Here is a 13284-nt window from a genome sequence, read left to right on the forward strand (position 1 = left end):
AGTTTGCATCACCACCTTGGGGACATACACAGGGAGCTGGCCATGGGGCAGGGGGATGTGGATGTGTTGAGGGTGTCCATGGGTGAGAAGGATTCACAAACTAGGTGTCTGCAATGGTTAGAGGATGGGCTTCCTTTTTTTTAAATGCCCAGAAGTGTCAATTTTATTTGTCAGTGCAGTAGGGGGCTAAGGCATGACCTGTTGCTTCTAAGAGTTAGAGAGCCAGCAGTGGAGGGGAGAAGCAAGCCCTCTTGGGCACTGGGCCCCGAGGCTGCCTTCTTGGCTGGGGGCTGGGCCTCAGACCTGAGCCCCAGCAGACCCAAAGTTTTGTTAAAGAGGAGGTTGATGGGGGTGGAGCCATCGGTGATGAGGGTTGATTTTAGGCCCAGGCTCTGGAGCAGTTTTACCTGCATCTCCAGTCCTGCCACAGCGAGGTCCCTGAGGGTGCTGGGACCCAGGCCCTCTGTCATCTTCTTGAACTTCTTCACCTCTACCTCAGCCAGCTGGTGGTGTCTACAAAACGGTCAGTAGGATCCTTGTCTCTTGATGAATTCTAGCCCTGGATGCTATACTCCTGGCCTCTCCCCACCCCTCAGTCATGCAGATTACCCCAGTATTCTGGATGGGGTGAGAGAGAAGTGGGCCTTTTGATCAGTATTGCAAGTGGAGGAAGCTGGCCCTTACTCACATGCTCTTATTTTCCCCCACAGGTGAAATCCTGTGCTGAAGGGGTCTCTCTGGGCAATAAGCTGTGCTACTTTAGGGGAGAGGTGACACAGGTAAAGTGAAACTGTTCCTCTAACCCTCTTTGATGCATTCAGTCTTGAATCTCTGTGCTCCAACAGTGTGCTATAATTTCTCTGCTAGACTCCTAGAATCCCACAAAGATATTCTCATCGATTCATGATTGTCAAAGTTTGTATCAGGAGAGACAGTAAAACTCCTATTCGGCCATCTTGCTGACATCTCTCTGTTATTATAGGTTTCTTCTTTGTGGCTTTTTTTTTTTTCCCCCTTTATTCTTGACTAATGTCTATCAATAGCACATTTATTTTGTTATATACTTATCAAGAAGTCTGTATATACACACACACACTTGTAAAAAATAAAACTAAATAAGTCTTTTGGCAAAACAAGAAAAAGTTGATAAAAACATTTTGCAGTGGATAATATAGCTGAGTTTTAGAAAATTATAAATATACTGGGATCTTGGACCAGTTTACTCACTGACACGGATGCATCTGGGAGGAGGAAACCAGTCATTCTCTGTACAGGTCATTGTGTTCTGGTAATTCTGAAGACTGTAGCCATTATAGCAGTGAACTCTTACAGTTTCACCTTGTAAATATTTTTTTTCGTAATCTGGGTAACGTCCATTTTCCAAGTAATTGAAAGTACATTGTCCTAAGGATCATAAAGACAATAGAAAAGAAAAAAAATAACATATATTTGGTAAAATAGCACATTAAAAATTAACTTTATAGTATTTACCTGACAATGCATTAGTATTCAAAAAGAACAAATAACTTAATGAAAATGAAAGCTACTACCACGTGTTTGTTAAAAAAGAAAAAAAATCAATATACCATGTTATTTATCTTTAGTTTTTATAATTACAATATGTGTAAATGATGCAGATATTCTTGTAAAGTCTCTATATTTCTCATGTGATTTCCATGGAGAGCTCCTCATAAAAAGAAGGCTTATTTGGGTCTTTTTGCTCACAGAACTTGACCCTTGGCCTTTTTTTTGTTGTGCAAGACTTAATTGTACTCACTTATGTACTATTGTCTCTCCACTCTTTGGAAGATTTATACATATAAAATTAAAGAGGTTTACTTACTGAGGCACGGTACTTCTGGAGACCACCCTTGTGGTGTGCAAGTAAGGTAATCGCAGGAAAGTCGTGAAGAAGTCACAAAATACTGATCACAGCAATAGGTGAACTGTCGACCTAACCTTACTGGAAAGTATTCTTCATTTGCATAAAGTAGCCTTCCATGTTTTATTACTGGAAAATCACAAGGTTTAACTTGGAATAAAAAAAAAAAAGGTATGAATAATGTTTTACCTTAGTAAGCCATCAAATTAGAGATCAGATGTTTCATCTATGAATTATATTCCTATTAGCTTAATTACCCTCATTGCGTTAGAGTTTCTAGGAAAAGAAAAGTTACAGAAAACTCAGATGATTGAGGTATGTAAGGATGTCCTTGCTAATCAAGATCAACTTATGTCTTGTGAGTCATATTACATAAAATTTATATGTGAGCTCTCTTGGTAGAAAACTATACAGAGCTATTGATTTAATTATCCTTAAGTACATAAGTCCTAGCCTTGGTTGACTAAATTAGCATCTTAATCGAGAGATGAAAGTATAAATTTTATCGTGCAGCTCATCTGTTTTCTTTTCCTTTCTTTTTCATTCTCATCAGAAATCAGGATCCTGGCTTTTATTCTCAGACCAAGTCAATGTAGGAAAACAGTTTTTGTTTATAGATTAACACTCATTAGTTTATTTTTCTATTTATTGGAAATGTGTGATAAGTGTAGAGAAGCACAACAGTTGAGCCATTGATCCATTGATCACATTACACAGAAAAAAAAAATTCTTATTTAACCCTCAAACTAGACATGAAGGCATATTTTCCCTTCTTTATCTAATCAGAGAAATGAACAATGAATGAATAATTCTTAATATCCAAATGGTTATGATTAAGGGAAACACTTAAATGCTTATTTCTAATTTTAATGGGAGAATGATGTTTTTTTCACTGTTTCTTATAAATATTTTAAATGAGGTATAATATAATTACATTTATTGTTATTCTTATATATTGAGTAATTTTCACATGTATTCTTAAGTGTTATGTTGTTTATAAGAGTTTTATATATAATATTTTTCAGAAAAATTTACCCTTTTTATTGGATGGTTTGGAGATAATCTAATACTTTTAATACTACACTAGTATTTATTTTACATCATGAAATATGATATTACAAGAACACATATGCAACACATTAAAAAAATGTACAACACACACACACAATATTCATTACCATTTTTAATCTTCCTTAAGATCAATGATCCGTTTTCTTTTTTGTATGATTACAGAAATCTTTCAAGCTGTTTTTATAGACTTGCTACGTGAATTATAAACTTTGAATCTTTGCATACCCTAATGTCTTTCTTTAACAAAGACTTGTGAATGATACCTTCTCTTGGTATAGATTCTTGTCCTATAGTCTGTATCTCTCATCATTGATAGGTTTTCCCCACTTTTGTGAAGCTTCCCACTCTTTTAAGATTGAAATGCTTATTTACTCTCATTCCTTTTAAGTAACAGACTAGTTTTCTTTTTTTTTTTTTTTTAATTTTTATATTCATTTTTGGCTGTGTTGGGTCTTCGTTTCTGCGTGAGGGCTTTCTCTAGTTGCGGCGAGCGGGGGCCACTCTTCATCGCGGTGCGCGGGCCTCTCACTATCGTAGCCTCTCTTGTTGCGGAGAACAGGCTCCAGACGCGCAGGCTCAGTAGTTGTGGCTCACGGGCCTAGTTGCTCCGCGGCATGTGGGATCTTCCCAGACCAGGGCTTGAACCCGTGTCCCCTGCATTAGCAGGCAGATTCTCAACCACTGCGCCACCAGGGAAGCCCCAGACTAGTTTTTTTTCACACTACTTTTTGGAGATTTAGAAGATTTTCTCTTCATCCATGGATTTTACAAATTCTATCATGTTATGTCAAGATATGTGTATTTAACAATAATTCTATGTTGGTCAAGCTTGAGTCTTTGTATTTGCAAGAACCAAATCTTAAAGAACTCAATTAACTTTGCCATTAAATTGTAGAGCAGAGATTTGAATCCTGATGATCTGATTTCAGAACTAGTATGTTTATCCACTTCATTATGTTTCTTCATACAATATGAATACAGTAAAATAATCCACTGAGATTCATTTCTAAAAGGTACACACAGAGGGCATAATTGAAAGTAAGTATTATTACTATCACTGGCCCGAGCCCTGTTCCTATTCTTGTCTTTCATTCGGTCACATGTGAATGTGTCTGTATCTCTCTAACCAGATCAATTCCTGAAGCACATGTACTATTCCACTGTGGTCGGATCAGCACTCACACTGGCAGGACTTAGAACAGCCTCACTACACTCTCACACTTCTACCAACACGAGCTCTGGTCTCATGAGCAGCTTTGGCTGTGCCATCACAGTGTTGGCTCAGACTGATCTCAAAACTGATTAAAATATTCACTAATTTTTAAAAGTGTTTCTAGTCTTTCTGTACTTGTGCAGCTGACTCCTATGACCCAAGCCCAGGATCTTACAGTTATCACTGTTAAGTTTCATGTTATTAGATCCAACCTCGCACATGGGAGTCTTTCTGCGTGATGAACCTGTCCTAATGCAGGTTCTCTTTCAGCACCCTTGTATCATTCCAGCGGTGAATTTGTACTGCATCTCCTCTACACCATTAAACTAGAGGGATGGAGCAGGCCTGAGAACACAGTCCTGAATCTGATAATCAGAGAGGCTTATTTAACGAAATTATGAATATCTGATAAACCATCTAACTGGTCAATTTCCCCATCTTGTCCACAAGAACTTCGGAAGTTCCCTTGTGGGATAAACTCATTGAGGTACAGTCAGGCTCATCTGCCATATTCATAAACCAAACTTTAACACGATTAAATATTTCTCTTATATTTCTTATGCACATTGAAATCTGTTTCATACTGATAATAGCTTCCTTTTTAAGGGACTCATACTTTGAAAAATCATTTTGGACTTATGCCTGGAATTAACATGGAGGTCACTGATCTATTATTTGTATCATTACATTTTTCTTTCATGCAAGATCGAGTTTAACTGTAGTGCATCTTTACAATAAACTGTGATGTATAAAGAAAAAGAATATGATTGTAGAGACAGAAAACACTTGAAAAAAGGTAAAGGAAGCATCCCTAGAAATAAAATACTCTGTTCAGTTTAGTGACATTTTTCTAAATGTGATAGTTTTAGAAAATTCCACAATGTCTTGTACATTCCTCCCTCCCAAAATTAGAGCCTAATTCCCCACAACTGAATGTGCTGGACTTAGTGACCCACTTCTAAAGAATACATATGGCTGAAGTGACAGTGACAGTGTGTGACCAGGTCATAAATGGTATGGAAACTTCCTGCTCTCTCTCTCTCTGGGATCACTAGCTCTGGGGAAACATAGCTTCCTCTCAAGCAATCTGCGGAGATGCCCATGTGGTAAGGTATTGAGGCTTCCCGCCCAAAGCCAGGTGAGAGAGCCTAGGAAGCAAATGACACATCAGGTGACTTGCAGCCCAGGCCAGCACCCCGACTGCAACCCAAGAAGTGTGATTCAGAACTAACCAACTAAGCCACTTCCTAATTCCTGACCCATAGGAGCTCTAAGAATATAAAGGTGTGTTGTTTTAAGCCCATATGTTTTGGGAGAATATTTTTACACAGCACTAGATAACTAATATACTAGGTGTTGGGTGATGTAAGTCTTACTCAATGTTTTAGTTCAGATATTAGAATTATATTAGAGAATTATATATTCATACACACAGACATATATTTAACTTTGAGTAGCAAAAAATTTAAAGAGTTTTAGTTTACAAAAATGTTTTTATTCCTCCTTAGAACTGTCTACTTTGAAAAGCAAAGAATGCCTCTAAAGCCTCTACTTTGCATACACAGTAGGGCAAATACTTGGATTTATTCTGTCCCCATTTTTGTATGTTTAAGAGAAAGAAACTTCAGAATTAAGAAGTAGGTCAAGATATGAGTGAAACTTACAGGAACATCTTGGAGCAGGTGACCAGCCATGGCTGGTGCACATTGCAACATTTCCCTGGATCACAGGAGAAAAGCCACTTTTACACTCATAAATGATTTTATCTTCACCTCTGTATTTGGTTAATTGAGGTGTGTAAATACCATTTGGAATATAAGGAGGATCACATGTTATTTCTGAAAAGAGAAAAGATATGTGTACAATATAGAAATAACTATCCATTAAAAATAATCAAGTATATAAAAATATAAAAGTGGATGTTATTTGTTCTTAGTACAGCACAAAATGTCATTAAAATGAGCACAGCCTCATGCCCTTCCTGCTGTATCACTCATATTTCCCTCCATTGTATTTCTCATCTAATGTATTTGTGCCCGCTGGACTCTTGAATACTCTTTCTCCAAAGCCAACACATGCTTCATGATATTCCATACCTGGCAATGAATTCTTGATATATCACTTCAGCTATTCTTTCCACTTTCTGCAAGTTCCTCAGCTTCTGTCATTCTCACAAGTACTATTTACAAATATTCTGAGTCTCCTCCCTCCAGATGCTTGGTTGGATAGTATACCCCTGTCCCTCTGAAGTAGACATAAACACATGGCTTGCATAGGACAATGAAATGAATATGGAAGTAATATGTTTTCCTTTAGGGAGGAACAGTCATTGTGACTGTAACAGTTATTGTGTGAATTTTTATGTTCTCTTCCCCACAGCTGCAGTGATTAAAAGAAGAACATGGAAAGGTGATGTCTCCATCCCCTGATTCTTACAATGAAAATGATGAGCAGAGACCCTTCTGACCTACATTGGATGTGAGCATGAATAGGAGATAAACTTTAGTGTATTAAGCCACTGAGATTTTGGAATACATTTTTCTTCCTGTAATAGAATAACCTAATCCAGGGTTTGAAAAACCTTTTATAGAAAGGGCCAGATGAAAGGTCTCTGATGTAATTACTCAGCTCTGCCACTGTAGGGCAAACATAGCCATAAACAATACATACACAAATGGGCATGGCTCTGTTCCAATAAATCTTTGTTCACAAAAAAGGGCACAGGCTGGATTTGACACGGGGATTAGAGTGTGTTATCCCTTTACCTAGCCTTTCCTAATTTATAAAGCTTTTCTCAGTCACTTATGTAAACTTTGCTATATCTCAACAATGGAGCAATTTGCAATATTCCTTTTCTAATAAAATATCATGCTTTTAAACTATTGTAGAAATGTTACACAGCCATCTATAATGGTGCCATGTTGTATTTTGGGCTAAAAACCTGTGGTGGACATTCAGCATTGCCTGAAATTCATTTATTTATACGCTCCTAATTTACTTTTGTTTCCATTTCCCAAAGTCAGTGACCCACAGTCTCCTTACTTTGCTCAAGGCACCTAACACAATTGCTCTCTCATCAACAGATAATAAGTCCTTGCATTCACAGGAAACAATTGAGACTACCAGTCGTGAGTTGTTCCCTAGATTTTTTTCCCAAGATTTCTTCAACTTTAGCTGCATCTATCCTGGACTTAAGCCTTTCCCTTAGTCTTTGATAATAAGGTGTGTTTTGTTGTTGTTGTTGTTGTTGCTGCTGCTGTTGTTGTTTGTTTCTTGTGTGTTCAAATTCAAGATAGCTTCTCAAACTTCTCATTTTTCCATGGATGTTGCACCACTGTTTAATTCTTCTCTCTCTCTCATTTTGTCAACCACTCTGTCTTAGATGGATATGCAAACTTCTCCCAATTTTAAACTCCTTCTCTCTACCTTTTGTCCAAGTTTAGGTAATTGTTGTATCACTCTCAGCCTATCCATAGGGACGCTGCCAGCTGGGTTGTCTGAGGCACCCATCTGGGCTGTACTGCTTGTGCGGAGCCTCCGCAGACCTTTCCTGACAGAAGTCAAGGCTGTGGGTGGACCAGCCCTGTGGTTCTTATTATGATTGCAAGAGGCCCCTCAGCAACAATCATCAGGAAACTCTGAAGAACAAGATTTATTACTCACAGGTCCTGAAGTGTACCCAGTACACCTGAGGAGTGCCCCGCAGTGAGGTCAGAGGTAGAAAAAGAGAGAAAGAGAAAGAAAGAGAGAGAGAGAGACAGAACGAACTTGGAGCTCTGTTTTTATTAGGGTCTCAGAGTGGGTGTCTACGATTCTCAGGTTCACTCTTTATTGGTGAATTTAAAGCAGAAGAGTGGGAATTAGGGTGAGGGAAGGGAAAAGCTGTCAGTTATCTAGGTCACCCAGGGCTTTCTATAAAGGGACCTTCATGGGTGTGGCAGTCCGGTTCCTTATCTAGTTATTTTGACAGTAGCTGTGTCACACAGCTGACAGTATGTTTACTCAGGATAAATGCCTTTAAAATGTATGCCTTGGCAATCAAAAGTTTAATGTCCCAGACACTTACACGACACGAAGGTATTCCATTTTTTCCTCCCATTTATTCTTCAACCTGTTTCCATCTGGCTTCTCACACCACCATCGTGCTGACATTGCTCTGACAAAAGTCACCAATGTCCCCCAATTTCCAAATTCAAAAATCTTTGTATTCCACATATTACAGTGTCTGGTGTATATTATTAGCTAAACTCTGTAATATTTGACACTGCTGATCACAGACTTCTTGAAGTTCCCCAGTGCATTACCTTTTTATGTTCTACTTCTCCTTACCTTTGTCTGAACAACACGATTTAATTTTGTTTAGTTTACTTATAGTTACTCCTCTTCTTCCACCAATCCACTTAATTCTTAGGCCCAGCCTACTTTTCCAATCGCATCCCCTACCACTTTCCTACTTATTTTCTGTGCTACCAACACACTAGCCTTCGGTCTGGTTTTCACACATGCCAAGCTTATGCCTATCATTTGCACTTTCTGTTCCTTGTGTCTTGAACGATTCTCCTCTAAATCTTCATAGTGATGCTTATCACCACGCCATAAACACCTTCCCTGAAGACCCTATAAGGGTTGTATGAATGAAGAGAGATGCCTTGTACTTGGCTCTACATGAGTATTTGTCCTTGATTTTGTTGTTTTCCTCATCATACTCTCTGTGTACTTCAAGACTTGTCCATGACAGAAAGCTTCCCTGTTATGCTAATAAATTCTTCAGTGTGATCCCAATCCATACACCCAGTTGCAGCTCACATTGGACAGGTCCATGGGTACAACTCAAAAGCATACTCAACTTATCATATATCAAACTCAATCATCATCCTTCTTTCAGTATATGCTTTTCTTCCTGTGTATAACATTGGAATTTGTGACACAAGAACCTCATGATGGAAGCCTGGAAATTTACCCCTACATTCCTTCCTCCACATCACTTCAAAATTCAGTCAAACACCATATTCTATAAAGTTGGTATTATTACTTATATATCTCCTCCCTTTCATAAGACACCTCCACTGTGTAAGGTCAGCTCTTAGAGGTAGTGCAGTAGTCTCCTAGTTGGTCTTAAATTTATATTCCATTCTGCCAGATAAGCTTCAATATGCCTCTGTTGCTAACATGATAATATAATTATTAGCAATGATTATATTAGAAATAATAGAAATCATATGTGATCACCTAAACACAAGTTTTATGTGAAATAGGTCTTCACTATTTAACACTAACTTCAAATAAGCCTTAAATGTGTTCATTTATTCTTTTCTGTTTTTTCTCTTTCACTTCATTCTGCTATATCTATCATATTTTCATATACACATTGAAGTCCAGTTTACATGTCTTAGTTTTTACTTCATGCTACAGCTGAACTTAGTACCAAAGTTTGAAGTCGAAAGTCACAATATATAAATAAACATGTGTTTCACTAAGATACCTACTAAATAATATTGGGAGAATTTTGTTAAATTAATTAAGAGTAGAAGAACTTCTAGGGATTACTTTCAAGCAGTATATATAAATCTTTTAATAAATTTTGATTCCCTACTCATGATCTCCATTAAAATAAATAATGTTATTAAAACATTGCCAGGGCAGGTGTTTCTATTAAAATAATAATAATAATAATATTTGAGGCTGTCCGAATATGTAAGGCCAAATTTTTTCTACTTTTAGAAGCAACCATTAAGCATTTGAAATAAGAATAATTAATTCAAGGTTAACACTCTGTTGTGAATCGTAGAAAATCCAGTCTGTACAGGGAACAGAGAGATTTGCATCAAAGGTGGCTTTTATTTAACAGGTCTTGATACTTTTATTTATTCCTGTGAGTGACTTGTTGTCAGAGACTGTTCCTTATTGGATACAGAGACCAAAGTTTTGACAAATCACCCTCAAATAAAACCCCTGACACGTACAAATCATAGACCAGATAGAAGACAATTTAAGTGTTTTATCCTAGACTATTTTATTTAAATTTACTTTTATGACTTAATTCCAAATTTCTTATAGAGTTCTATAAAATAAGATATGTTAATCTGGAATTTATCATTATCAGCAGGTAGATCCTTCCAATGTACCATGAAAATAGGGAGAGGTATTTGTGTCACTAGCTGAGGTACAGAGAGTGGAGTTTCTTTTAATAAAAGACTTCTCTATATCTAGTTAATGTAAAATGCATTTTAATAAAATGAAGCATCTTTAAGAGACAGAGCATGCTTATCTAATTTGGGGTGAACCACTCTTTACTTATATTGATCTTTAGCAAATTATCTTGTAAAAGAGAGAGTACCAGTCCTAATCCTGGTATCTCTCTCGCTAAAGAAAGCAGGACCTTAAAGCATACAGTCTTGAATTTTTAAGTTATGACTTGTGACTAGGAAAATGAAAAAGAACTTCTAAAAGGAAAATGTCTTATAAATGTGGATTCTTTGATGTGTGTGTGTAAAGGAGTCTAGTTTTAAGAGAAGTAAGCCTAGAAATTGTAGTAACACTGTGGGAAAAACAGAAATTTCCCACTACTAAAACGGATCTGTTCTAAGGAAGAGTTTTAAGTAGGTAGGTAAGTGACCAAGAAAAAGGAATAATTCAATGACTTCTACGTCATGTTATCCTGAGTCCTATGTCCAAGTAAAATTGAATTCCTGAGGCTTTACTTTGAATTCATTGAAACCTGGAATTCATTGAAACTTTATTCTAATGTTTATCCTCAATACGGGACAAGAGTCCTGATAAAATAAGTGGTTTATAAGCTATATTTTGGTGATCGGATGGATAAAAGAGGGGCTCTGGAAGTAGCATATATGGCAGACTTTGACGCCAGAGGACTTGTGCATCCACCTTCTTTGCTCAGGAGCCACAAATGCCGTGGAGATAAACAGCTGGGCTCCACACAGCATCAGCTGCACACAGATCTCATGTGGTTGTGTAACCGAGCGGGACCCTGTGGGGCCTTCCCGGGACAGACCCCTCCCCCGTATCCTCTGCTGTAGCTCCTCTCTGAACTACCTAGATGATAGCATCTGATGCACGTTTCCTGAGTTGTTTTACAGATGCTAAAACTACAATCAAACGGAAGATGTTAACTACTTGATGACCATGAGCACGTAGCCCCCAGACCTACTGGAGCCTGAGGATTGATGATGTTAACCCCTGTGACACTGCCCTGTGACCTCACCATCAACCAATCAGAGAATTGGCACGAGCTGATCACATACCCTGGGACACCTCTCCCTCACCTGGCCTTTAAAAATGCTTTGCTGAAACCCATGGGGGAGGCTGGGGAGGCTGGACTTTTTGAGCACTAGCTGCCCTGGAATCCTCGCTTGGTGCCTTATGATAAACGCTGCACTTCCCTTCACCACAACCTGGTGTCAGTAGATTAGCTTTACTGTGTGCAGGTGAGCAGACCCAAGTTTTGGTTCGGTAACAGTTATCACTGTCTTGTGTTCTTAACTTCTTTCTAAATATTTTCTTAACAATGCTTGAAAGTGAAGGTCATTCAGGAGGATGTATTTTCCAAGGAGCTGCTCGTGGGCTCAACTAAATTTTTTTAAGAATAAAATCAGCTCAAAAACTATCTCTAGTTTTTGTAAAAGAGGATCACCAAAGCAAGGTTTATATATGTTATTACGAATAGCATGATTTAAAGTTCAGAGGGCTCTTAAGAGGTGAAGGTCACAGTGTGGCAATACCTGTAAAAGTTGCCCTCTTGGAGAGTCACTTGTCTCGGATGTCATGTGTGATAATACTGTTACTTGTTTTACTCGGTGAAGCAGCCCTCATCAAAAGCTAACTCCCTCCTTTTCATAAGTGTTTGCAAATAATTCAACACTGTTATTACCATGCTATAGCTGTATCTGCCTGCTCTTCTTATGACTTCTTACATTCCTCAACTATTTATTGATATATTTTTCTCTTCTAAGCCATGATAGTTGAAACTATCCCTTTCTAAATGAGGTAGGCTAAGTAGAACACAAAAAAAGCAGACATAATTTCTGGTGGGCAAAGAGCACAGTTGAAATGAACTCTTTGAGTCTGTGTAACATCCTTCCCTTATGAAGCCTAAAAGAGGAACTGTTTTCAGCACCATCACCACAGTTGATTCGTATGAAGCCTGTGGTTAATGAAATCTCCAGTTTCTTCTATTTAATTCCATTATCCATGGAGGATTACCTCATCTGGTATTAATATAATTTACTTTTTAAAGTGAAAGTTTGGGCTTTACGAGAGGAATCTAATTATTTGAGAGGTATATATACCTGGGGATTAGGAAACCTGTTACATTCCTGGCTCTGCTCTAGATTTGCTTTGTGACCATAGACCAAAGATTTCATGAGCTATTGAAATTTTCTGGTCCTGTTTATGTCTATCTTCAGAGTGAGAGAATCACACCAATTGATCTCAAAACAGGCCTTGCACACATAAAATGTTATGTCTTTGTAATAGTTGATTCCTATAAACATTAATACTCCATTGTGAGAAAAAATAAACTGCTTAACCGTAAGGAGTATATGAATTAAAACAATTGGTAAAAATATACAGCAAAAGATATAGAAGAGAAACATAGCATTACCTTTACACGAAGGAACTGGGGCCCATCCAAATTCAGTGCATACGGCATCTCCTCTTTCCCCGTATTCGAAACCACTTGTGCATTTATATTGAACTCGTTCATTTGCCTTATAAATTTCCTTCAGAGATAGAGGATATCCATTTAAAATGGTTGGTTGTTTGCAGGAAATTTCTAAACAAAAGGGATTAAATTCCAACAGGTTTGTTATATATTAAAGGACTGTGTCCCAAATATAGTTATATAAAGATACAACTCTTGTTTCCGTTAGGTAAATCAGACAACTAAACAAAAGTCCTGTTTTGACTTGAATGCTTGGTGAATAATTTATCGGTTGTTCTTAACATTCATTTTTGAAGTAAGTAAAAATTCTGATTTAAATCATGTTGCTAATTTATTTAGTTTGGGGATAAATTAGTCCTCTTGAAATAAATAGTGGCCAGTAACATTCATCAACTGTATATATAAAATTGAATACAGAAATAGGTTTAATGTGATATG

At 37.5% G+C, this 13284-nt stretch overlaps 1 protein-coding gene across 2 annotated transcripts in view; it reads right to left on the bottom strand.

Annotated features, from left to right (window-relative positions):
* The window catches only part of CFH (complement factor H), a 99335-nt gene that overhangs the window by 68619 nt on the left and 17432 nt on the right, over nt 1–13284 (bottom strand). The window contains exons 6-9 of one of the 2 annotated variants that reach the window (XM_082394236.1): nt 12787–12957; nt 5831–6004; nt 1844–2032; nt 1228–1404 (exon numbers count right to left, since the gene is read on the bottom strand). In XM_082394236.1, the coding sequence (XP_082250362.1) occupies nt 1228–1404; nt 1844–2032; nt 5831–6004; nt 12787–12957 (711 nt within the window). The remainder of the gene's footprint in view (nt 1–1227; nt 1405–1843; nt 2033–5830; nt 6005–12786; nt 12958–13284) is intronic. The other variant, XM_082394237.1, reaches the window with a different exon arrangement.

This window comes from Balaenoptera borealis (genome assembly GCF_965194805.1).
Source record: "Balaenoptera borealis genome assembly, chromosome: 1".
Classification (NCBI taxonomy): Eukaryota; Metazoa; Chordata; class Mammalia; order Artiodactyla; family Balaenopteridae; genus Balaenoptera; species Balaenoptera borealis.